This window comes from Silurus meridionalis, chromosome 4, assembly GCF_014805685.1.
Source record: "Silurus meridionalis isolate SWU-2019-XX chromosome 4, ASM1480568v1, whole genome shotgun sequence".
NCBI lineage: Eukaryota > Metazoa > Chordata > Actinopteri > Siluriformes > Siluridae > Silurus > Silurus meridionalis.
In genome coordinates, this window is record NC_060887.1 from 25,434,265 (window position 1) to 25,460,609 (window position 26,345).

At 39.1% G+C, this 26,345-nt stretch overlaps 2 protein-coding genes across 4 annotated transcripts; both read left to right on the forward strand.

The window, feature by feature from the left end:
• The first annotated feature begins 1,010 nt into the window (after window positions 1–1,010).
• Window positions 1,011–17,833, forward strand: adcy3a (adenylate cyclase 3a). Its single transcript, XM_046848140.1, is given in 21 exon segments — window positions 1,011–3,299; window positions 5,396–5,545; window positions 7,853–7,983; window positions 8,126–8,237; window positions 8,702–8,829; window positions 9,023–9,181; window positions 9,298–9,463; window positions 9,563–9,682; window positions 10,197–10,339; window positions 10,783–10,944; window positions 11,499–11,586; window positions 12,944–13,060; window positions 13,412–13,668; window positions 14,002–14,083; window positions 14,233–14,246; window positions 14,248–14,389; window positions 14,496–14,642; window positions 14,785–14,901; window positions 14,992–15,121; window positions 15,204–15,328; window positions 15,664–17,833. Coding segments are annotated over 21 exon segments (3,426 nt in total). The 5' UTR covers window positions 1,011–2,546; the 3' UTR covers window positions 15,847–17,833.
• A 342-nt stretch (window positions 17,834–18,175) lies between these two features.
• Window positions 18,176–26,260, forward strand: wdr26a (WD repeat domain 26a). Of its 3 annotated transcripts, none has more exons than XM_046848141.1 (15): window positions 18,176–18,954; window positions 19,596–19,695; window positions 19,936–19,992; window positions 20,131–20,267; window positions 20,536–20,633; window positions 20,852–20,857; window positions 21,184–21,340; window positions 21,610–21,748; window positions 21,905–22,045; window positions 22,247–22,366; window positions 22,488–22,633; window positions 22,726–22,804; window positions 22,907–23,036; window positions 23,676–23,870; window positions 24,016–26,260. In XM_046848141.1, the coding sequence occupies exons 1-15, from the start codon at window positions 18,656–18,658 to the stop codon at window positions 24,036–24,038; spliced, it is 1,827 nt and encodes a 608-aa protein (XP_046704097.1). In that variant the 5' UTR covers window positions 18,176–18,655; the 3' UTR covers window positions 24,039–26,260. The 3 variants fall into 3 exon arrangements, with proteins under 3 accessions (XP_046704097.1, XP_046704098.1, XP_046704099.1); XM_046848142.1 differs by having other exon boundaries at window positions 18,179–18,954; window positions 23,676–23,867; XM_046848143.1 differs by lacking the exon at window positions 20,852–20,857 and having other exon boundaries at window positions 18,182–18,954.
• Window positions 26,261–26,345: the final 85 nt, after the last annotated feature.

The following is a 26,345-nucleotide window of genomic DNA, read 5'->3' on the forward strand; positions in this document are numbered from 1 at the left end:
CCTCCTGTTTTTTACTCAATGCCACTGTCTCTACAACATCGCAGGTCTCACCACAGTCCTATAAACTTTTCCTTTCACTCTTGAAGATACCCTTTTATCACAAATCACTCCTGCCTCTCTTCTCCACCCACTCCACCCTGCCTGCAGTCTTTTCTTCACTTCTCTAACACACTCTCCATTACTTTGCACCTGGTACCTTAACTCATACACCTTCACCACCTCTTCTCCCTGCAACCGCACCACGTACACCATGTACATGTTTTACCTCCACCTCCCCAGGCTCTTCTTCTGCTCCCTACTCTCACCACCAATCACAATATTATCTGCAAACATCATAGTCCAGGGAGACCCCTGTCTGACCTCGTCTGTCAACCTGTCCATCACTATTGCAAACAGGAAAGGGCTTAGAGCCGACCCTTGATGCACCTTGAACCAGTCTGTCGTTCCTACTGGATACTTCACTGCTGTCACACTGTCCTCATACTGTTGTTGGTAACCTGTGCCTCGGTATGAAATTCTGATTTGTGATTCGTGGCACATGTTTTTACGCTGGATGCCCTTCCTAACGCAACCCTCCCTATTTAATTGGCCTTGGGACGGGCACAAAAAGTGCACTGGCTTGTGCAACCCTAATGCCTGGATTATTTATGAAACAATACTAATATGAGGTAATGGTGGTATTAATTATCTACTATTTAGGATTACTAAGTATAAAGGAAACATGAAGTGAACTAAATGAAGCGTTATGAGAAGAAAAGGAAGAAAAAGAAGAATAAAAACACACCAGCATCATTAAAATAGGAAAGAGAAGAGAAAATGAGAAATCTGACAGATTTTTTTTTTTAGTTTGAATTGAGTTTTATTATTTATATTTGCTACACCGCTTTCAATGTTAATGTTTGTAAGTTTGATCTCCAGGCCAGATCTGGTCTCTGCTCAGAGCTCGTGTGATGTAGGATGTAGTGCGGGTGTGAACAAGGACGGGGGCAGAAGAGAGAGAGAGGGAGAGAGAGAGAGAGAGAGAGAGAGAGAGACTATTTTCGTCTGTTTCTTCGCTGTAAGAGAGACGCAACCCGCAGTCGCCGGTGACTTTTATTGGTGAAAACACGGGCACTTCCGAATAACGAGCTCCAGCGCCTGGATTTATAAAGATCACCAGTCTCCTGCCTCTTGTACCACTTCATGTGGATGTGCTGTATTTCTCCTCCACGACGTCTAAGATTGATCTTTTTTTTTTTTAATCAGATGACCGGCGATTGCACGTCGAGTCGAATGGAGTTACAAGGAACTGGATGGATGCAGACTTGCGTGATATCGGCATGTTGAGGATCCTGTGCAGATCACGGCGGATCTATGTGCTATAGTCTATTCCTATAAATCAGCAGCAGAAGAAAAAAAACTGAGAAGCACTACAAAGATGAGGGTTATTTTGGCTTGTGCTGCTTCTGGGACAGATCACACGCCAGTGTAACACTTCGGGGTCCGGATCAACGCGACCCCTGTGTGCTGTTTGAAATGTCCAGATGTGCGCTCGGTACTGCGTCCGACTGCAGAAAGTGTGTGTTTTTATATTTAGCTTAGGAAATCTGCATTTCCACATTTCCACACGGGATGCACAAACGCACACACACACACACACACACACACACGTCTCTCCCTCCGTCCTGAGAGCGCAACATGTATTTCCTGTAAGTGTTCCTTCCTTTTTTTGGGGGGGGTTTCCCACGGAACACTGTAGGCTCTTCGGCGTGATGTGATGGACGGACAGCGTACACAAGACGAACACACGACGAATTTTTATGCAGCCATGTGAAAAGAGGACGAAATACGACATGGAAACACGAAGGCCATTTTGATAGCAAGCAGAGGTTTTCGTGCAAGTATTGCATTTTCGTTTGCTTTTTTTCAGCCATCCATCCATTTCTACTGCTTGCTGTTTGATGCTTTCATAAAAAAAAAAAAAAATAAAACAGCCAAAGGTTATTTTACTTCTCCAGAAGCAAGCAATACATCTGAAAGAAAATAATCATCTCATCGCTTCCTTCCTGAATCCTGCGTTCATTGTCTCGGCGAGGCTTCACCATGGAAACCTGGCGTAAGCGACCATGATGGCAAACCGTGCAGGAAACACACACACAGCGGAGAATATGTAAACAACCACATTTACAGAGGCATATATCTCTCCTAAATTATTTCTTTTTTTTTTCTGCCTATGTGGACTGCAGCTGATCATTCTGGGGCCTGTTTCCCCCATCTTCCTGACAACACATTTATGGATCCCAAAAAGTGTGTGTGTGTGTGTTTTTGACATATAGTAGGCTACCATTTGTGCCAAAGTGTTCAACCTAAAGAAAGGTCCAGTTTGATGACCAGAATCTGTGTGAACTAAATTAAACCTACATGCAAGATCCAGTTTGAGTACAACAAGTGACAAATCAGGAGACGAACCACACGGAATCCAGTCATCAGATAAAACTCTCAGGTCGAAAGCTTGTTTGACATGGGAGTTAAGAGGGTCCCAGACAGGCCAGCACAATGTACTTGTGATGTACGCTTGTTTAAGGAGTAAAAGGGACAAAAAGGATCTATTTTTCATTCTTCAGTTCACCTATCGGGTCTTCGAAATGCCTCGGAACCGGGCCTTCTCTGAGCCGGAGTACTCTGCTGAGTATTCAGCAGACTGCTCGGTCACGCTGCCCTCCGATCCAGGCCAAGCAGTGGGAAGAACCCATGAGGTCACCGTGCGTAACTCAGGCTGTTGTTTGTGTCTCCCTCGCTTCATGCGTCTCACTTTCACCCCAGACTCACTGGAGAACCTTTACCAGACCTATTTTAGAAGGCAGCGGCATGAGACCCTGCTGGTCTTAGTGGTGTTTGCAGCTCTCTTTGACTGCTACGTGATTGTGATGTGTGCAGTGGTCTATACCAGTGATAAGCTGGCATCTGTGGTTGTGGCGTGTGTAGCATTAGCTGTGAACATTGTGCTCTACCTACTGTGCCGTTACGGCCTTCTGCCCGAGCGCATCTCTCGTCGGCTGGTGCCCTATGCCCTATGGGTGCTCATAGATGCCCAGATTTTCTGTTATTTAGGACTGAACTTTGCCCGCTTCCACCAGGCCAGTGACACAGTAGGCTGGCAGGCCTTCTTCAGCTTCTCCTTTTTCTTGACTCTGCCATTACAACTGACACCTATTGTGCTCATCACAGCTGTGTCATGTGGCGTGCACACGTTGGCGCTGGGCGTCACCATCGCACAGCAGCAGCAAGAAGACATCCAAGGAGCTGCTCTTGGGAGACAGGTTAGGGCACTTGGAACAGGGTACACAAATTACAGTGCAAAGTCAAATAAAAAATTATGTTGTAAAAAGTCATGGTAATATTCTGAATATGGGGTAGAAAAATCTAGAAGATTGGGAGCTTGGGGTGGAGTAACACACATGGTAAATAATATTATTTTTAACTAATCTGACTGATCTTTAACTCTGAGCGTTTATTTTTGGACCACAAGTCCATTATTTATGAACACTTATTGCTTTGTCAAATTGAATTCAATTTTAGAATCCTGCTCGACTTAACATATCAACTTAAAACATAACGTGTGATTACATAATAACCGCAAATAACACATTGGCTCTTTAAAATATAGCTCACCTCAAAATTGCACACAATTACTTTCAATTTGACCTTAGTTACAGTCATCTTAGCTAACACAATTTAAAACTTTGAATATAAGTCAAAAAGATGAAAAAATAATTGCCTACATTTCACATAACAGACAAAGTATATTGCATAAGTATTATAAATCCAAAAACATAAATAGGGTACTACCTTCATTGTAGATATATCCATTTGTTGACATACAGGTGACGTCAGCTGTCAGAGCAATTGCTTAGACTTGAGGAGATGACTTAAGCAGATGGAAAATATTTTATATAGTATGTGGTTTGTTCTACCATGAGTACTAGGATCCGGACATGTGTGCTGTGATCTTTTTTTGTACTGGCAAAGGTTAAATCTCTCCTAGCATGTGATAGCACTATTCAGCCTGTTTATGAAACTACATACATAGAGAGCTTCAATTCCAGGTTAAAGATATCTGCATTGGAGCACTTGGTCTAGATTGGTCTGTCAAGTTGGGCAAATGGCCTGGGATCAGTTAGTAATATCAGATTTATTATTACAGATCACTATTAAACTGATTTAACTCCTTTTATTTTTATTTGCCGTCAGATGGTACTTACTTCTCATTTTGTTACTACTTTTGTAAGACATTCTTCTATGTGCACAAGCTACAGATTATTTACTGAAAAACAGCATACCGCCTTCTAGTTAAAAAAGAATACTGCAAATTATTCTGTCCTGGAAATGAGGATAAAACCTCTTATTGAGAGAAAATAGAGCGGTTTACAATTCTGATCCATCCTGTATTATTAACTAATTATCTAGCTATAGTAACTTTGTAAACCCTTGTCTGAAAGATGTAAGACTAAACGAAGCTGAATAGCTGAATTTGAATTCATATTTTTTATATATTATAATGGAATTAGTAGCTGATTGTCAAAGTGAAGTGATTGTATGATGAGGTAATATTTAAAATGTAGAGATGCACGATCACTTGTTTAATGTTATATTTTGTTGTGCATACAAGACCAGTGGGGTTATAGCCCATAGTCCATACATGCATCATATCCAGACTTTTTTTTGACAGCAATCTAGTTATATTGGCAATTATACTGGAAAGAATGTAATTTATCTTCACAGAGCATTAGTGTTCCTTGGTGTAGAAAAGATGCAGGAACATTTGTATTTTTATTTTGTTATTACAGTGTATTTAGCTGTGTGTGCTGGACACTCAGGGGCTGAAATCTTTTGGTGCAAACTGCAACCTCCACAACCCCCAGAAGATTAGAAAGCACTGCAGCAGGAAAACCTAGATTTAAGGGGAATCTAGGGATTAAATCCACTGTATTTATTATACAGCAGTTTACTGTTGAGTTTCAAACCAGAGATCCCCTTAATAGAAAATTCAGTATAGGCAATTCCCTGTAGATTATGTGCTCAAAGAACTTTTAGTTATATAAAGGCACTCGATGTTAATGTCTGCAAACAATAACAGCGTTAAGAAATCATGGTTACCTGATCAAGTTATAGCTGGTTCATCAGAGTACTGTTAATATATTCCAAGTCCATTCTCAGGTTTTTTCACACAAAAACAGCATTATAAGGCCTAAGGAACAAGTCTGTTAATAATTTGAAGGGTTGTACACTGGTAATATGAGTAACAACTGTGAGTTCAAGAATTAAAAGCAGTTAGACGATAATCATTGTACATAATGTGTTTTGATTGAAAATGCTTTGGTTAAAAAGGCCATTTTTGTTTACATTTTTTTTTCAGCTGTTTGCCAACATCTTGATCTACATATGTGCAATTACTGTGGGTCTTATGTCATATTACATGGCTGATCGCAAGCACCGCAAGGCGTTTTTAGAGGCCAGGCAGTCTCTTGAGGTGAAGCTGAATTTAGAGGAACAGAGTCAGCAGCAGGTAAGCGTGTAAGCAGTGTTTTTAAACCGGTAGACTGTTACTTTCTAAAGGGCCATAAATATTCGTTTTAACTGTTATAATAATTTTTTTATTTATATAAGGTAAGTATTTTGCAAGTGAGAAACTTGTCTAGTTTAGGAGACTTGCTGTATTTAGTGCTATATGATAGTTTAAATTGTTTGAGTATCATTATGTGAATAAGTTGTGTACTGGAAAGGGCTGATTGCTGAGCTACAATCTGGAACAATATGAGGATGTATTGGGGATTCTTTGTAGCTTGAATAGGACAATTTGGAAGTCATTCTGTTAATGCAATTGCATTTATGACTTTTTGTGCGTCATTCATGTTCAAGTATAAAAAAAACGGCAACCAGTATTGAAGAGAGATTAATTCTGATTGGTGCACCAGGCTGTATGTTTCAACATACTGACTGAAAGTAAGAGTTTTAACTTTAGGAAAATATGAGTTAAGGGTCATCACAGATGGTGTTTTGAGACACTATCACTTGATCGGTGAAGCCTTATGGTTTGTAATATTGCGCCAGAGGTACTGTCTGTGTTAGCTGTAGTGTGTCACATGGTTCCCTATCTCTTTTAGTATTGTGACTGTGTGCTCACTGTGTTTGTATAAGGGGTGGGAATATCTATGCACCTCACAGTTTGGATTAATTTCGATCCATGGTGTCAAGATATAGTTATAAAATAAATCTTTATTCATCTTGGTTTATGAATTATGATTTTTGATTAATGAATGATAAGTTTCTGCTTTTAAAGTATAGAATTAATTTGTTTGTCTTAAAAAAAGCTATTTTTAGCCCCTATTAGACCTGTCAGGAAGTAAAATAACACAGTGATACCTTTCCATTATATTAGCACATACTGTAGTCATATGGTGCAGTATAAGATTAATTCATTTAATATTGAAGTACATTTGAATAAAAAACGATATAATTGCAGTTATTAGAATCAGAACTGTATGCCGCTATTACGTTTTTTTGTCAATGCATACAGTGTTTTTTTAAGTGGTGTCATGGCAACGCATTCTTTATAACTCCTTTATGATTGAAAAGCTGAGAAAGTGCAATTTTCTGTGCTCTCTGAGTGACATGTAGCATTCCTCTCTCCACTGTAACTCAGACCTGCTATAGAAGTTCCATTAGCTTATGTATATGGAAAAGGAAAGTTCAACTTCAGCAGACTGAAAAGCTGTGGTGACTGGCTTTGAGGAAGTTAGATTGGTAGGTGATAGTGGTAGTGGGTGGGGAGAATGGCAAAAAAAAAAAATCAGTCTTTGGGAAATGGATTATCGTACACTATTTTTTCACATCCTGAGTGCGTGCTCTGTTACGACTATGTACACTGTGTGTGTGTGTGTGTGTATGTGTGTGTGCGCGTGCATGTGTGTATATCTCGAGTCAGCAGTCAGTTCCTCCCTCTCTCTTGTCTCCCAGTTGTAGCCACTGGGCTTTCTTGATTGCTTCTATAAATGGACCAAACAGTTGCTGCTAACAAGGGATGAGGGGTTGTGCTTTATAGACAGAATGGGATGTGGGAAGGAAGTATTAGCATGTGTGTGTTTGTGTGTGTAAATGAATATGTGTGCATGTATAAAAAAAGGTGTATGAGTGAGTGAGAGAGAGAGAGAGAGAGAGAGAGAGAGAGAGAGAGAGAGAGAGAGCGAACAAAAGCACTGATAACAGCAGAAACTCCCTGAATACTAATAGAGAAACAAGGGCCGCTGGGAGACAGGGCCTGCCAGCCAATCAAGGAGCATCCGGCGGCTGCAGGTTACCATGGTGACAAGCCTCCTGAGACAGTGTCAACTGTAATCACACTTTTGACTATCTCCTCTTGATTTGCTATGCCTTTTATTTCCTTTTTACAGCGACACTCTAATATATACAGAAATGGTACGCAGTCCACTCTTCTCCTAGGCTAAAATTTGAGTATGTGTCTGTGTCTGTTTAGTGGAACAGGGTCATTTTGATTGCACTTGTGTGCATTTGTGTGACTTCTAGTAAGGGGACAGCAGAGTATCCTGTTCAATATATTTGGATAATATTTTGAGTGTAAGGGACATGGTATTTTATTATTTAGTTTTTTGTTGATATTGTAACATATAAAATGATGTGCGTTTAGAACCTATTTATAATATTGCTGTACTACAGATGAAATTTCTGTCAGGAAAAATATTCCATAGATTGTCTATTACAGTAGATGGGAAGTTTATGCTTTAGGTAAGCATTGTGTCGGATCTTACACATCAGCATAGACTTTAGCTCTAACGTGCTGTTATTCTGCACACAGCAACGTCTACTGCTGTCCATTCTGCCCAAGCACATAGCAGACGAGATGCTACAAGACATGAAAAAAGAGGCCAGTCAGAAAGAGATGCAGCAGTTCAACACTATGTACATGTATCGCCATGAAAATGTTAGGTGAGTCTCATAAACGTCACAGTACATTAAGGAAAGCAAAAAAGGTTTAAAGAGCTTCATTGAAAGTGATTACATGTCCAAAAAATGGATTAGTAATATGCTTGAATTTAACATGGTTGTGTATGGTGTGTTTCTTTCGCAGTATTCTGTTTGCAGACATTGTGGGATTCACCCAGCTTTCTTCTTCCTGTAGTGCACAGGAGCTTGTCAAGCTGCTCAATGAGTTGTTTGCTCGCTTTGACAAACTGGCTGCTGTAAGTGACTTCCTTCCATGTATCACACTGGGAATACATGTGTACTCTTACGCTCACATGCATATTCAATCCAATTTCTGGAAAAAAACCTTTTAAACATACATAATCAGGAAACGTTACATTCCAGCACATTTTTACTAAAGACTAACGAGTCTAAACATGGAACACCAGGCGCATGGCAGGAATACACTTAGAATGAGATGCTAATCTGTTGCAGTCCACCATACACACACACACACACTCTCACAACACTCACAACAGTCATTTACATTTACAGGCATTTCACAGTCACAGTTCCTCAAACTGGAAATATTTTTAAGAGTTTGGAGGAATCCAAAAAGCCTGAAAGTAACCAACATGTAAAACTCTGCAATGCTACACCTACCTAATAAACAATTCTGTGAAATGTATTACTATATCTAGAAATGTATTGCATGTCATGACAGTAAATTTTTACTTTGTAGAAATACCACCAACTAAGGATAAAGATCCTCGGAGATTGCTACTACTGTATATGTGGCCTTCCAGATTATCGAGAAGACCATGCAGCCTGCTCAATAATGATGGGATTGGCCATGGTGGAAGCTATTTCGTATGTGGCAAACACCTTTAAAAGAAATGATACATTATCATAAAAATATATATTACTTTTGTTAGAAAACTAATGCTGCTTTTAATGCTCGTATATAATAATGCACTTTACTGCACATCTACAAGTTGTGAGCTGAAAACAACAGCTCCAGCTTGTCTAATGATTAAGTCACATGCTGTTATGTCGATTTCAGCTATGTTCGAGAAAAGACACAAACAGATGTTGACATGCGTGTTGGGGTGCATTCGGGGACGGTTCTTGGTGGGGTGCTCGGACAGAAGCGCTGGCAGTATGATGTCTGGTCTACAGATGTTACAGTCGCCAACAAAATGGAGGCTGGAGGTATACCTGGGTGAGTCCTGATAAGCAATTATAGGCTTTCCATCTGGAAGAATGTTCAACTATTTACTTACTTTATGTTGTAGAAATTAGGCTATATCATATACTTCTGTACCCATATTCCACTAGGCGAGTGCACATCTCTCACAGCACACTGGAGTGTCTTCATGGTGAATTTGATGTCGAGCCAGGGAACGGGGGCGATCGCTGTGAATACCTAAGGGAGAGAAGCATTGAGACTTACCTAGTTGTTGTTCCCAAAGGACCAGTGAGCAAGAATGGAATCAATGGAGTGGTGAGTGTTACTATTTGCAAATGATTCTTGTTCTGTTGATAAAACAGCAGTTTGTCCTTGTCTTTCTTTGCAGTCTTTCATTCCGTGCTTTTCTTCCAGAAGCTGTCGGTGACATCATCTAATGGGAACTCTCCTCTGTTAATCAACACTACAGAATGTAACGGAAGTGTACACACAGCCTGCACCACCCCTGAAGAACCAGAGGAGCTGGACACACGGGTAGCCATACACTTTTTAACCAGGATATGCCTGGCTCTATCCACCCTGCATGTCAACCTTAGTTTAAATAAAAATGCACTGTGTGAAAATAGTGATGTACCAGGCATAACTTTATGACTATTAATTAGGCATAACATTATGACCACCTTCCTTATATTGTGTTGGTCTCCCTTTTGGTGCCAAAACAGTCCTGACCTGTCGAGCATTAACAGCATTAACTTCTTCATCAGTTTGAGCTACAGTAGCTTGTTTGTTGGTTTGGACCACACGGACCAGCCTTCGCTCCCCATTTGCATCAGTGAGCCTTGGCTGCTCATGACTCTGTCGCTGGCTCAACACTGTTATTTACTGCTCATAATGTTATAATGTCATAATGTTATGCCTGATAGGTGTATGATATCAGTAATGTGAAATGGCTCAATCTGAAGGATGTATACTTTTGCTGAAAACGCTAGATCGCTATATATGGCTGGATTATGAATGACCCCTCTTAAATATGTGTCTGTGTGTTCAGGTGGTGAATCCCTCGTTCCCCAATCCCCGGCGGCGTCTTCGTTTGCGAGACCTGGCTGAGAGAGTTATTGATGCTCAGGAAAATGAGCAGGAGCTGAATAAACTCCTGAACGAGGCACTGCTAGAACGAGAGACAGTGCAGGCGTAAGTACTGTTTTAAATCTCTTATTTCAGACAGCTGAATAAGCTGCATCTATTGTGTATAAGCTAGGGATGTTAGTCTGATATCAAGTGTTAGTATCAGGGCAGATGTTGACCTAAAAATGCTGCATTAATATCAGGTCATATTTGATTTGATTGTGTGACACACTTTTTGTGCCATGACTGATATGACAGATTTTGAAAACATGAACAATTGCCTCAAAACAAGGTGCCACCAGAGAGTGTAAAGACAGCAGGCTTAGTTACTAAGATCGTGCAAAACTGAATATAAATTACATATCAACCAAACTTGTAAAGATTATATTGAAATCATTATAAAAAAATGTGCACCCCATTATACACCATTCACTTGTGTTTGGTTACAGTTGTAATTGCATTGTGATTCACTGTTACACTGTCACTTTCGCTCTGTGTGTTTGGTTTAGATTAAAGGGAAAGTACACTAACCGCCTTTCACTGCGCTTTGTGAACCCTGAGCTGGAGACACGTTTCTCAGTTGAAAAGGAGAAGCAGAGTGGAGCTGCCTTCAGCTGTTCCTGTGTAGTGCTGCTTTTTACAGCAGCAATTGAAGCACTTATAGACCCTCTGTGAGTCACATCACAGTCCATATTTTTCTTTCTTCATTGGACCAATTACATGCATGCCGGACTGCATTAAATAGCTTGCTGTTAAGAAAAAGAAAAATCCAGGTATTAATGGCAGTGGGGAATTGAAATGCTCTTTAGATCATTATTACAGAAAAATGAAAACTGTACAGGACAGTGGCATGACTAGTGATGCCATTTACTGACCCATAACTGAAGGATTGGTATTTCTAGCGAGCCACATTCTTCTACCATGTTGATGATCATAATGGAGTTGGACACAAGTTTTGAATTTGCCAATACTGACTTTGTTCACATATTTCTATTTGGTGATACAGTAAACATTGTTTAATGCAAGGGTCAAAAGCACAACTTGCACCGTGCTTCTGGTTTCCATTTTGTATAAATCAAATGAGACACATCTCACGTTTTCCATTTGGGTTTCTGCACTTAAAATGTTTAATTCTGAAAAAATGCAAGTAATAGTGAGCTTTAATGCTATTACTGTTCCAGCTGTTCGTTTGTTGCCTCTTAATGTTTTCTGTACATCTTGACAGGTTGATAGCCAACTATGTGACTCTAGCTGTGGGGGAAGTGCTGCTGCTCATTCTCACCATCTGCTCCCTGGCAGCCATTTTCCCACGGGTGAGTGACCCAGCACTTTAGCCAGACACACACAACATGTACATGGTTTCTTGGGATCCGGGGCTTATTGTAAAGGCTGTTCGAATCAAATGCCTGTCATTTTTGTTTTTCTGGCTGCACTTATATGCGGTAGGCAGTAGATTTAATGTCCTCAGTATGCATTTGTTATTTGCTCATGCGTTCGATGCAACCTTGTTAGTCAGGTCATTGCACATTCAATTAACCTACACAGTTCTATAACAATATTGACTGACAGTGTGCTAAACATGCCTAAAGCGATCATAGTTAACAATGGAAACACCAATGGAGATAGTTAAGGAGAGGGACAGTGATCCAGACACAATTTGACCAGTATTGTGGCAATTACTGAAAGCATTTCAATTACTGAAGATATTTTTTTAAGCTATTATTTTCTGTAGATCGTCTGTGAACGGTATAAAATTCCCCAATAGACAGATGCATGAGTCGAGTCAAGAAGCTTTTATTGTCATTTAAACCATATATAGCTGATGCAGTACACAGTGAAATGACGTCTCTTCAGAACCCTGGTACCACATAAAACAACATAGATCTACGTCAGACAACATACATACACTACATAAACGAACACAGAGCTAAGGAAAGTTGTCCTAGCCACATAAAGTGCATCGTGTGCAACCTAGTGCAAACAGTGCAAGACAATGGTGAGGAGGTGTGAAGGGGTTTTGAGAAAGAAATGTTCATAAACGTATCTAAGCCACACTGCAAATGTAAACACGATTACTCAAGAACATGCGTAAAAGCTACAACAGTTAATTTATATCTATCTGATCAGTGTTCCTTATTAGTGTATATAATGTATAAATATGACAAAAATGTCATCTGAAAATATGGAACATTTATTTTAACGGGCTGCTTATTCTCAGAGTAGCTGACTGAAGACCTGGGGAGCATGAGGTTTAAATAGAGATGCTCTTCTTTATATAGTGTCAAAAAAAAAATCTGGATTAAACTTTGAAATTGTATTATTATATATATTAAATGATATGTCTTTGCACTATGAAGTCAGCATGGTAAACATGGTCTGCACGGTAAAATTTGATTTAGGGCACCATTATGGGATTCATAATGGTGCCGTAAATCAAATTTGACCATGTAAATATTCTCACAGTAGACATACAGGGTCCATATTAAATGTAATTAGAGCACAGTCACTTGAATAAGGATTGAAGTTATTTATTCACCCAATGGAAGTTCCGCATTCCCATCCAACCCTGAAATCATTAAACCTGTTTTGTTTGCGACATTATTGTGTTGCTGCAAAGATTTAATGCATGGGACATATTTCGTTGTTACTTATTACTTATATATGTTGTAGGTATTTCCTAAGAGACTGGTGTCATTCTCTACATGGATTGATCACACACGCTGGGCTCGCAACACTTGGGCCATGGCAGCCATATTCATCCTCACACTGGCTGACATAATAGACATGGTGAGACACTATTGGGTGACTTGTAATAGCTGTTAGTTACATCAGCAGCAAACATATCTTGGTAATATTTTTTTAGCAAAATTATTTTTAATGCACTTTAGTGTTAATGAATATTATGGTGTATGAATGCCTCAATAATTTTACAGTAATAATACTGAGGTGACTGGGCTTGTGCTGTCACTTTATTAAAGCTGTATTTCTAATTATTCAGCAGGCTGATCCAGTTCTTCTAAAACTTGATAAATGACCTCAGACATTTTTGAGATTATAAGAGTGGTCTGGTTATTAAGCCTAGAAATCTCAATCTCATATTGTGTTTCAAACTTATTTATTGTGTATCCATGGTTGTAGCTAAGCTGCCAGCCTCCACAGCCTGTTGGGGATGTTTCTCCAGCCCCAGCTGGACTAGGCGGTTGTCTGGATAACCCCAAATATTACAGTTACATTGCTGTATTAGCGCTGATTGCTACTACCATGCTGGTGCAGGTTAGCCACATGGTAAAGCTTACTCTGATGTTGCTGATCACAGTAGCCTCGGGAATTGTAAATATTTACAGTTGGAGGGACATCTTCGACCAGTATGATCTAAACCACTATAAAAAGTACAGGTGAGTACTGAATAGTTTTGGATCCACATTATATATTTTGCATTATTCAAATTGTATGTAAAGTATTAAGGCTGGGTACATAGTATGACAAAAATGATTTCATCACAGCAACTAAAGGTCCTTTACTGATCCTTTACACACAACCATAATATATTTTGGAACAAAATATTAGTGAGACAATATAAAAAGTGTTCTTATTTATCCGTTTTCAATTTACTGCTTGATTCAGGTCAGGATTTTGTTTTGAATTTTTAGCATAGCCACTTCACCTACTGACTACGCTAAACTGTACAAAGTTTTTATTCTGATGTTCCTGTTTATGCCCCTGAGCAGAAGATACCTCGTGCCATCCAAATATACAATGACAGTGATGATCTTCATTATGATGGTCAGCTTCTACTACTTTGCACGGCATGTACGTGATGTTTCTCTGTTCCTCTCTCTCACCTTTTCACCTCAGTAATTTCATGTAATTAAGTGACTTGTGTTCTGTCTGTGACTCAATGTTCTCCACTGTTACTTTATTATATCCTGTACGTGTTTCTCTCATTTGTTTCATTGCAGGTGGAGAAACTGGCCCACACTGTTCCTGTGGAAAATTGAGGTACATGAGCAAAAGGAGAAAGTGTACGAGATGAGACGCTGGAACGAGGCTCTGGTCACGAACATGCTCCCAGAACATGTTGCCCGCCACTTTCTGGGCTCCAAAAAGAGGGATGAGGTGAGGAAATGTGTTTGGGCTGCTTCAGGATACAAGTAGCTCAAATGAAAACCAAAAACCAATGTAATCTTTATGTAAGTTTCTAATTAATTTTTACTCATTTCAGGAACTTTACAGCCAATCCTATGATGAGATTGGGGTTATGTTTGCCTCTATCCCAAATTTCTCTGACTTCTACACAGAGGAGAGCATCAACAATGGGGGAATTGAGTGTCTGAGGTTCCTCAATGAAATTATATCTGACTTTGATAGTGTAAGTAATTTATGATTTACACTTTATTCTATAAATTGAGGGATTATATATTTGAAGATTAGTCAATAGTCAGATTCTCCATGATAAAGCTTGAAATAAACTGAGAGCATTTGCATTTTATCTTGTCTTTTGGTGTTCATAGCTCCTGGATGAGCCTCAGTTTCGTTTTATAACCAAGATTAAGACTATCGGCAGCACTTACATGGCAGCGTCAGGAGTCACTCCTGACACCAACGCTAATGGCTACGCTTGCATGAAGGTGAGGGAATCAGAATGATGATACTGAATTATAAAGGAGCATTATAATGAACAAAAATAACACTAAAGAGGAACTACTTTTTCTTCTAAGCAAAAGGAGGAATTGTCGGATAGGGAGCGCTGGCAGCACTTGGCAGATCTGGCAGATTTTGCTTTGGCTATGAAAGTTACTTTGATGAACATTAATTATCAGTCCTTTAACAACTTCATGCTTCGCATTGGTAAGTGAAAAACATTGGAGAGCACATGAAGAATAATGTACGAAATATGTGACTTATATAGACTACTATCTTTTCTCCACAGGACTCAATAAAGGTGCTGTTCTTGCTGGGGTAATAGGGGCTCGCAAGCCTCATTTTGACATCTGGGGCAACACTGTTAATGTGGCTAGTCGCATGGAGTCTACAGGAGTGATGGGAAACATTCAGGTGAAGAACATATGCTTTTAGAAATAAAAAAGTAATAAAAATCAAATCATTTATCGCACTGTTCCTGGAAAATTTTCCCATTTTTCATTTTTTCTATTACTATACTATATATTCTATTACTATTACTATATATTCTTGAACATGATTTTGCTCATTTTGGTATGAGTGTTACAAGCTGACGTGTGCAAAAGCATGTTAATGAATCAGGCATTGTGTGTAATATTATTCTAGATGAAAGAGGAATTTATATTAATATACATTGTAATTCCTTAGTATTTATGATAATTGTTCTGTAGCTCCGAGGTTGTAAGTAACTCGGTGTGTGTTGCCCCCAGGTGGTGGAAGACTGCTATAACATCCTGAAGGACTATGGTTTCCGTTTTGTGAGAAGAGGACCGATCTTTGTCAAGGGGAAGGGGGAATTGCTCACTTATTTTTTAAAAGGACGAGAAAAACAGGGTTCCTTCATCAATGGCTCTTCTGTCACACTGCCTCATCAGGTGGTGGACAGCTCTTGACCTACATGCATGTAAAACCAACAAATACAAAACTTCAAGTTAACAATCACCCACCTGACCTACATAACATCTATATAAGACTTTTTAAAGGGGGAATTTCACAGATTTTCAAAAACCTATTATAATTTGCTTGGTTAAATTTAAGTCATGCAGACTATACAAGAAGAAAGAAAAAAAATAATTCCTCATGTTTGTAATAGGAACTTGGGATTGTTGTCTAAACATAATACACAATGATTCCTAATAAATAGCATCATGTAATTCAGATTTGGGAAGAAAAAAACAACATTAAGCACATCAAATTCAATCTGCTTTTTCTTTATTAGCATTCTTTAGTCTTCCTCATTGTTCTTGAATTCTATTTGTTAGTCTACTGCAATTCCTCATCTGCATTATAGTTAAAACTGCTTTTAGATATTAAAAAAATATCCTCCTATGCTACCATTTCTGACAGTTAGTAGGTTTAAAGAAAAATAAATGAGTGGAATACTTGATCTGTTAATTGTATTTACTGGCTATAGCTCCAGGATATAGTAACAGCAGAAACAGGCCAAAGCCTTATCACAAAGCTGTCATATGTCCTCATCAGCCATATATTTTAATTATTTTGCATAACTTCCTCTAAGGATGGTTATAGAGACTCTACGCACTTTAAACTACTGGTTCCTATCACTGCCATTGTAAAGACTTCTGAGTAAATAATGCACAATCCATCAAACAAGTCAATGTACTTCTTGAAGGTTGAATATTTGAAGTGTCTGTGAAATTCCCCTAAAAATATATTGCGTTGCATTTTAAAAGGAGGAAGATCACAGAAATAGAATGTGAAAAGAGATTCTCTCTGTTTACTCAGGAGAAATACAGGGTTATACTGTACTTGGTTCATATAAATACTGACTAGATGGATAGAAGGAAGGAAGAAGAAGTGAATTTCCAAAAATAATTTATTTGCTAAGTCAGTAAAGCTACTGTTTAAGTACAGCATAAAGTACATACAGTAGACTTAATGACCCTCTGGATGAAGTCAAGATTGTACATGACACGCAGTGCTTTTTACAGTTGGCTTTTAAACTGATCCTGTATAGGTTATTGTTAAAAAATCAGTTTTATGTCTAAGATTCTTTTTTCTTTTTTTTTTTTTTTTTGGTAATTGAAAACCAAATTTTAAAGCATATAAAGGGAAGCACACCAGCTCTCTCTGCCATTATGTGTGTGCAGATGCATGCACACAGAATTGTGTGTGTTCTTGCCTGCTGTTCTGAACATCTTTTTATCTACCCCTTTTTATTTCTCTGATTTTGAACTTTACAACCCTTTACAGTCAACTCATTTTTCTACCCAGTTGAAAGTGTTTTAGTGTGCCATACAAAAAGTGCCATAACATAACTATGTGTCCTGTATATATGCTCCTTCGGGGTGATTGACGTGTCACTGTGAGCAGGCGAAATGCAAGTGTGTATGTACAGTTTGCATGCACTAGATGAGAGTGCAGAACGGGTTAAGAGAATTCTTTTGGCAGTATTGGAGATATCGACACTTCTCAGATCTCTGATTATACTCACCCTCAAAGACTTTCCTAAAATACTAGATGAATGTGCAATAGTTTATTCTTTTACAATTATTCTTTTCTCCAATACCCTTTGCAAAAACATTCTCTACCCAGTAAGTCATATTTTTATATTGTATATGTTTCATTCAAAAGAGTATTGTGCAGATTTTATCAGGTACAAGACTGATCAAGTGGTGTGCCTGACAACAGTTTCCTGTTAATTTATTGCAGATATCAGGGATATTGAATGAGAAACCATGGACAGAATTGCAATTTTTGTTTTTGAATTGTTGTAATGGATTCGGAAGAAATGTCATTGGGATTGTTTTTTTTTCTGGCCTGATGCAGAAATTATGATTTGATTATTATTTTTTTTTTATTATTTCTTTTTTTTGGGTAATATACTAGGACATGGAAATAAAATGGCACTTTGAATGATCTGTATCTCTCATTTGTTCACAATGAAGGCACTACATAACAAAACATCAGCTTTATTAATCTATGATCTTTTTCCACAAGAAAACTATGAATCACTAAACTGGCTATTTTTTTAAGAGGTTTAACCAAGTAATTTTTTATGTGAACGTGTTCCATCATATTGATTACTCAAAGTGATGCTACATTCAAGTCTCCTACGTTAATAATTTATAGCAAGACAGTGTCCATCCTTTATTGGCGCTTAATGAACTCATCGATAGAGTATATAAGGGAACATTAAAAAAAAAACTTAAAACTAAGCTTTTTTCTTTCTTCACTGATCGAATAATCCGCACTGTTTTGGTGAATTAGAGAGCACACACGCTCTTGAAGGTAGCACAACACTCAAGGTTGTTCAGGGCTTCCCGGTGACGTCATCACGCAGAGACGTCCATAACGGACTTGCAGCTGTTCTGACAAACAATAACAACATCAGCGATCGCGCTCTCGGGCGAAATAAAGTACGAATTACTGCAGTCACTTCTACTTTGACGTCTTGACAGCGAGAGAAAAAGTCCCTGCGGGCGTCCCGGCACCGACGTTCCCAGTGAAGTAACTCTGGCCTCCGCTTGCTCTTCCAGCGACTCGGAACCGGGCGGAGCTTCGCCACCGCGGAAGAAAGCCCGAGTGTCGGCGGCGGAGGTCGCAGGAGAGACCGAGGCTTCTGCCGGGAGCGCGGGCCTCTCTGCGGCTGTTTTGGGCTTTGCTGCTCTCCCGAGCACCTGCGCTATTCCTGCTCTCTGCCTCAACCTGCACAAGGGCACTGACACCAGCGTTTATAACATGCAGGCCAACGGGGCAGGACAGGGACAAAATTCCGAGCTGTCCTGCCTAAATAGCGCTCAGAACGGCGAAGCGTCAGCTGCTGGAGGGACGCATTCAAACGGTCTGCTGTCCTCCACAAACAACGGCACTGTTGTCACCGCAAACAACGGAGTCCCGACACCGGGCAACGCTGCCACCTCCACCGCCACGACCTTGGGCTCGGAGACAGGCTCAATGAAAAAGAAGAAACGACTGTCTCAGTCTGATGAGGATGTGATTCGTTTAATAGGACAACATCTCCACGGGTTAGGGCTGAAGTAAGTATATGGAGATTTATTTTTATTCAGGATTATTGAACCTAGATTGGGTTGCGTCGAGAAAGCAAGACACAAAAAATGTTCTAAGGGTTGCTTTGTTTCTGCTGATGTTTGTGAAGTCTTCAAAGGGGGAAATGGAAATGCGAGCAAGATAAACAAACCTGCTGAAGAGGACGCAGGGGGCTCCATTTTGCAGAATGCAGAAAGACTACATACACAATTTGACACACTGCACACCTGTTTTTCAAGCACATTAAGGTTTATAGACACGAGCCTGCTATTTCATCTGATCTAGCTAAAAAAAAAAAATCTGATTTTGGGATTGTTTATTTTCTATTTCACATCCTAGAAGTGTGTATATCTGATCCAGCCATAGTTTGCTGTAGTCGTTTTGGATGTATTAGATTATAGATTATTAAATACATCAATGGCTGCTTGGTTCTATGACAAACTGTATGTGGCTTCATCCTTCATCAGGTGTTTTATTTTTTTTTTTTTTTTTTTTTTTAGCAGCAATGTGACTATAAGCCCTATTTGTGTTTTTACATCATTTCTATAATTGATCTATTATAATCACTTTGTGTCAGTTAAACTGGATAAGTAAATTAATAAATGTCATTATCCCTGGTTTTTTTTTTTAGTCAGACAGTGGACTTGCTCATGCAGGAATCAGGCTGTAGACTTGAGCATCCAGCTGCTACTAAGTTTCGCAACCATGTAATGGAGGGAGAGTGGGACAAGGTAATAAACCCATAATTATGTCGACTGCTTGTTCAGGCAGCAGTTGTATCCTGTGCTTTAAGCTTTTAGTTTTGTGCTACAGAGACACAAAAGCATCTCGGTTCCTTAAAGAGTGAATATGATTGATGGTTATTCTCCTTTAGTTTAGCCAGCGACTCGGTTTAATCATCTGCTTCTATTTTTAATTAATTGCCCTTTATATCGCTCTCTCTCTCTTTTTTTTTTTTTTTTCCATGATAGGCTGAAAGTGATCTCAATGAGCTGAAAGCTTTGATGCATTCACCAAATGCTATTGTGGTGAGAGAGCAATTTCCCTACACATGCTTTTACCGTCTCGTATAAAGTTTTTTTTTTATTAATTTTATAATTATAAATATCGATTATATACAACACTCTTACCTGTTTGATGCATCACTTTTTTCTATCTCTGTTTAGCGGATGAAGTTCCTGCTCTTACAGCAGAAGTATTTGGAGTATTTAGAGGATGGGAAAGTGTTGGAGGCGCTGCATGTCCTCAGAGCAGAATTGACGCCTCTGAAGTACAACACGGAGCGCATCCATATTCTTAGCGGGTAAATAGAAATGTTAAGGCTTCTCCAATGTCTTAAAATACAATTTTTATATGATCGGAGTTTCCATTATGCAGTAGATGATTAATTAGTGTGCACAAGTGGAAAGTTAATGATAAAAGCTTTGATTTCATATTTACTGGCTTTAGCAGTTTCATCTAGAAATGATTATTTGAAACTTTCAGTTTGTCATACTTCAGATCATGTTATGTGTTTTACTAAAATAAGAAGAGAGGAAATGTGATGTAAGGGACATTTGTTGGATGCTTAGTTACCTGATGTGCAGCCATTCTGATGATCTCCGAGCCAAGGCTGAGTGGGAGGGAAAAGGAACATCATCTCGCTCCAAGCTGCTTGACAAACTCCAGAGTGAGTGCAGTGCATGTGTGCGCACACACACACACGCGCACACGCACACGCACGCACACACACACACACACACACACACACACATGCACTCCCTTTTATAATTAATTCCCATTTTCAGTTTGAATAGTATTTTGTATTATGCATACCTCATCATGGTTAAACAGATATATTCCTTCCTCCCCCCTCCTTTTTTTTATTTGACCTCATCTCTCTGTCAGTGCATTGTAATTTCCTTTTGACTTTCACATTCATGGTTTGGGTCAGTATCATTTTAATTCAGCCATTTTAGGAGACAAAATGAATTCAGAAGACGTTTTTAAATACATAATTATTTTAATAACTCGTATTGTATAGAAGTTTATGAACTGTTGTATAGAATTTTAGTCAATAAACTGAATTCAGAAAGTCTCCTAAAGTGGCTGAGATTGAAAAGGAGTTGACCTTAACCTTGCCTACGGTCTGCAGTCAGCTACGTCTCCTTACTTTCTCTTATTTGGCGACCTGCCATTTCTGCTCGATCTCTTTCTGTATCCCTCTCTTATTTCTACAGCATATCTGCCCCCTTCAGTGATGCTGCCTCCTCGCAGGCTACAGACTCTGTTACGTCAGGCTGTGGAGTTGCAGAGAGATCGCTGCCTTTATCACAACACCAAACTGGACAGCAACCTGGACTCGGTGTCTCTGCTGGTGGACCATGTGTGCAGCAGGTAAGTGCTCTCTCTCTCTCTCTCTCTCTCTCTCTCTCTCTCTCAGTAAACTGGAGCTTTAAATCAATCTTTCTCCAGCTTTAATACAGTTTTTAATCTGTATCTTGTTTTTGCCCCATTAACCTTTGTCTTGATTTGTGATTTCTCTGTTACAGCCTGTTGTTGATTCTATTTTTGTTAACATTTTGTTGCCCATGCCAACTCACATTTATTTCAGCTATGGATGCTCTACAGATGGCCCCCTTGAAATGTATTCTCTTTATTGCCAGGAAACAATTTCCCTGCTACACTCAGCAGATCCTGACAGAGCACTGCAATGAGGTCTGGTTCTGTAAATTCTCAAACGATGGCACCAAACTGGCCTCAGGTTCCAAAGACACGACAGTTATTATTTGGCAGGTTGACCCGGTGTGTGCTACTTGTCAAAAATACATAAAAACATTAAATTGCATCTTTAAACAAATGAATATATTTAACGTTCAACACGATTGAAGAAAATGTAGAGTTTATGGAGAGGAAAGAAAGGGAAGGTAAACTATCTGGTTTTCTGTCATGAATATTCAGGAGACGCACCTACTTAAGCAACTGAGGACTCTGGAAGGCCATGCCTATGGAGTGTCTTACCTGGCCTGGAGCCCAGATGATGCGTACCTGATAGCTTGTGGCCCAGATGACTGCTCAGAGCTGTGGCTTTGGAACGTTCAGGTGCAGCTTTGCTCTAAACAGCTACAACTAAACAGCCTTTTTTTTTTTAAACCTTGCTCATCTCTAATATATGGTGTATCTATCTTTCCGGTATACCTGTGATAGTCTTTGGAATCAATGCAACCCTTTCCAGACTGAAGCAATTATTGAACATGATCAATAAATGACTGCTCATATCAAATCTGTATTATTGTGTTTCAGACTGGTGAATTGAGGACAAAAATGAGTCAGTCCCATGAAGACAGCCTGACAAGTGTAGCCTGGAACCCAGATGGAAAACGTTTTGTAACTGGGGGTCAGAGAGGGCAGTTTTATCAGTGTGTAAGTATCCCAGGAGCTGTATGTAATAATAGGTGATAAAAGGCAATAACTGGAAACAAAATTTGGTCAGTTGTCTGACTACTGTGCATCCATATTGTTTTGTACATTTTTGACCGAGTAGGATCTGGATGGAAATCTACTGGATTCATGGGAAGGAGTTCGCGTTCAGTGCCTGTGGTGCTTGAATGACGGCAAAACTGTGTTGGCTTCAGACACGCATCAGCGTATCCGGGGATACAACTTTGAAGATCTGACTGACAGAAACATGTAAGGGCATGACATTTACCTTTGGAACCAGTCTGACTGGAAAAGCATTCTTTAATTTCCATTCATATGCAACTATTGTTTGTGTTTTACAGTGTGCAGGAGGATCACCCTATTATGTCTTTCACCGTGTCAAAGAATGGCAGATTAGCTCTATTAAATGTTGCAACTCAGGTACTAGTTTTTCATTGTAGTCACCGGTGCTTTTTTTTTTTTTGTCTTTTGGATTGAACGTAAATAGGATTGTTGTTCACGCTGCTCTGCTGCTCTGTGTAGGGAGTTCATCTGTGGGACCTACATGATCGGGTACTGGTGAGAAAATACCAAGGTGTGACACAAGGCTTCTACACGATCCACTCCTGCTTCGGCGGCCATAACGAGGATTTCATTGCCAGTGGGAGTGAAGGTAAAAATGCCTTGAAGAATGATGAATTGAATCAGGAAGAACCTGTTCGGTTGGTATAACCTTTAACCTGATCATGTTCAAAATGATTTCTGATTAGCTGACAGACTTTTTTTTTTTTTTTTTTTAAATTGTAGGTGATGTATAAAGTAAAACTGGATAAAAATTAATTGGGGCATATTATGTAATCTGGTCAGTAGTCACCAATGACAATTAGCATAAATGATTGTGTCGGCAAAATTTATAGAATGTGCAAATTATTATTAATCCCTTTTAATACCAGCTTTAAACTCCAGCTACACACTCATTAAACCTTTATGGACAGATATTTTTTGTGCAATTATTGACAGAAATGGTTCACTTGTAGTCACTGTTAAATATTAAATACAAACAAATTAAGTTTTCTATGAGCAGTTATTAAAAAAACAAGTCTGTTAGGTTAAACTCAATTAGCTGTTATTGTTGCATATGTTTTCAGTTATTTCCTTTTTTTTATTTTTTAAATAATGTTGCATGTGCACTATGAGAGTAATTTTGGTTTTGCAGCAATCTGTTAATGAAATACGCTAAACATCTGTTCACTAACAGTGAGGTCTTGATGTGTACTAGCCCAATTGTATTAATTTATTTATTACATTTTAGACCACAAATTGTACATCTGGCACAAGCGCAGTGAGCTGCCAATCGCAGAGCTGACGGGCCACACACGCACCGTGAACTGTGTGAGCTGGAACCCAGTTCTGCCAGGAATCATGGCCAGTGCGTCTGATGATGGCACTGTCCGTGTCTGGGGTCCTGCTCCCTTCACTGAATCCCAGGAGGCAGAGAGGCAAGGTGGTAAGAGTTCTGTTAACAAGTTGCTCCACCAGTCTATGTAAATATCTGGACGCTATATGAGCATTCTGTCGTCATTCTGCAGCTCATAAATAGTGAACACTTTTAAGCTTAATAAAATAGCCATACATTTTTCCCTCCTCTATAGAATGCTGTAGCATGGACAGTTGATATTGAGCCTGGAGCAAGAGGAAAATCTGAGTAAACACTGCAAGATATTATGGACGAATGAAGTTAAAAAAAAAATTAAAAATGCACACTGATGATGTTTTTCTGGAGGTTTACCCCATAGCAACGGAGAGGCTGAGCTTACGCAGTAAAGTCGGACCACTTGAATGAAACTCACCTAGCTGCTGGCCTTTAGCCCTCAGACCTGCGTGGCTTCGCTCATGAGGCTAATTGACCTCAGTCTGATCCCTGAGGAACTGCAGCCTCATGAAACACACCAAATTATTATTTATTAATCTTATTATTTATTGCTGTGTATTATTTGAGGCATCAGGATTGAGTTGTAGTCAAATGTTCTGTTCAATACAACATTCACTCCGCGAATATAATTTCTTTTTTATTATTATTATTATTATTATTATTATTATGATTATTTTAATCAGTTTAGTACATATGATTTCCCTCGAGACCCATTAGGGCAGTATGGGTTTGGAGAATTAGGAGGCGTTCACTAAACATAGTGTATTATTTCTTTACCCGTAAATAGACATTGTGTTTTTCAGGCACCCGTGCAGTTTGTGTGCCTGAGAGACGTTTTTTTCACCAGCAGAATGTAATAATCGTCCATGTTTAGACAATAATTTTAATTGACTGAATTTGCAGGCATTTTAACAGTGAGATTTCAGACCCATTTGAATTTCCGAGAAAAATCTTAAAAACTGACTTTTTTCCACAAAGTTTATGGTACTTTGTTTTCTGTCGTGTATATAGGATGGATAAGTGTGAGAGAGGTGATGTGGCTAGAGGGTCTATGGTGAATACGATTTCCTCTCACAGCATTGCTTGCTATGGGCCAAGGTAAGACAGGAAATGCAATGTCCCATAAACTGACCTTACTTGAATCTTTAAATCTGTCAGAAAGGGACTGACTCATCAATAAGATTTAGGATTAGGCCCCCTTGGCCATTCTCTTGTCTCCGCATGCTCCTTGTTCCTTGCTGTCCTCGTTGCGGACACCATATAAGACTTGGACCTTATTCACAAGGTTATGAGCACATGTAAATATTGACCATCATTAGTGCAAGAAGGAATGCTTTCCCTTTGTAAATGGCTACTAGCTGTTGGTCATATTTGGATTGTGTTATTGTAAGTTCACCGTCAAGCTTTTCAGTGAATTCATCGGGCGTTGATATTAAATCGGGTGTCGTGTACGATGGGGCTGGGTTAAGTATGCTTTTTGTATATGCTAAATTGCTCAGTGGTGTTGATACTGGTTGAGAGGAATGCAGTTCAAGGGTAATGTAAGCAAGCAAGGTCCTAATCAAACCTTCAGAACATCTTTCCTTAATGTTTTGGCTTACTGCAATATTCATCCTTATGTCAGTCAGCTGGCCTATTTCAATTATTTTTACGTTGATTTAATTTCTTTCTCATTTTTTTAAACATTGTTTAGATATACAGTTGAATAATCTTCAGTTATTTTGATTATTTTTCTCTTTTTATTTGGCTTTATTCATTGTTTGTCTGTTATATTTACCCTTTGTTTTACTTATTATTTCCTCAACTATAATAGAAAATATATCTTCAGAAGTGGCCTACCTTTCTTTTTTTCTCTATGTGATGTTCTACTATACAGAGTGTTACAGCCTGGTCATCAAGCATAAGGAACTTTGCCTATTATATGATTTGCTTGTAGTATGTGCTTTGTGTGTGTATTTTACGGCATGTATTATGACTGGTCAAGAATATCATTTAGACCGAACATATCTTTCCCTCCAAATGACTCATGTTTCCACCTGCATCAGTTCAGCTCCTCTGTACAGGTTATCTCCCCCCCCTCACCAGCCAAACCAATCCTGTCACTGAGGAGTGACACGAACACCCCTTAGGTCTAATGTTAAAGCACTGTATCATCAACATTATGTTTAATATTCTGCATATGCAAATGACCTTTTTTTTTCTTTTTGGTGACATTGTATTTCATTTTCAGAGGATTTGTTTTTGCTTTCCTGTGCTGTAAAAGCATGGCTGTGAGCCAGCACGTTAACCACAAGGCCCAGGGTGCAATGGCCGGGCAAACAGTTTGCTTTGCAACAGGTTCTGAAGGATCTGTTTTGCATTTAACTGTGTTTGTTATAAGTGATTGTACCGTTATGTAATGTGTAGGAGAAGTCTTACATATGCATATTTTCAATAAAGCATTCAGGGTTTTAAAAAAAACTCAATAGACGAGTCACTATCGGTTTCAAGGCGTTCCACTGAGCAAAATACTGTCTGTACAATCACAATCTGTCAGCACAATTCACATGC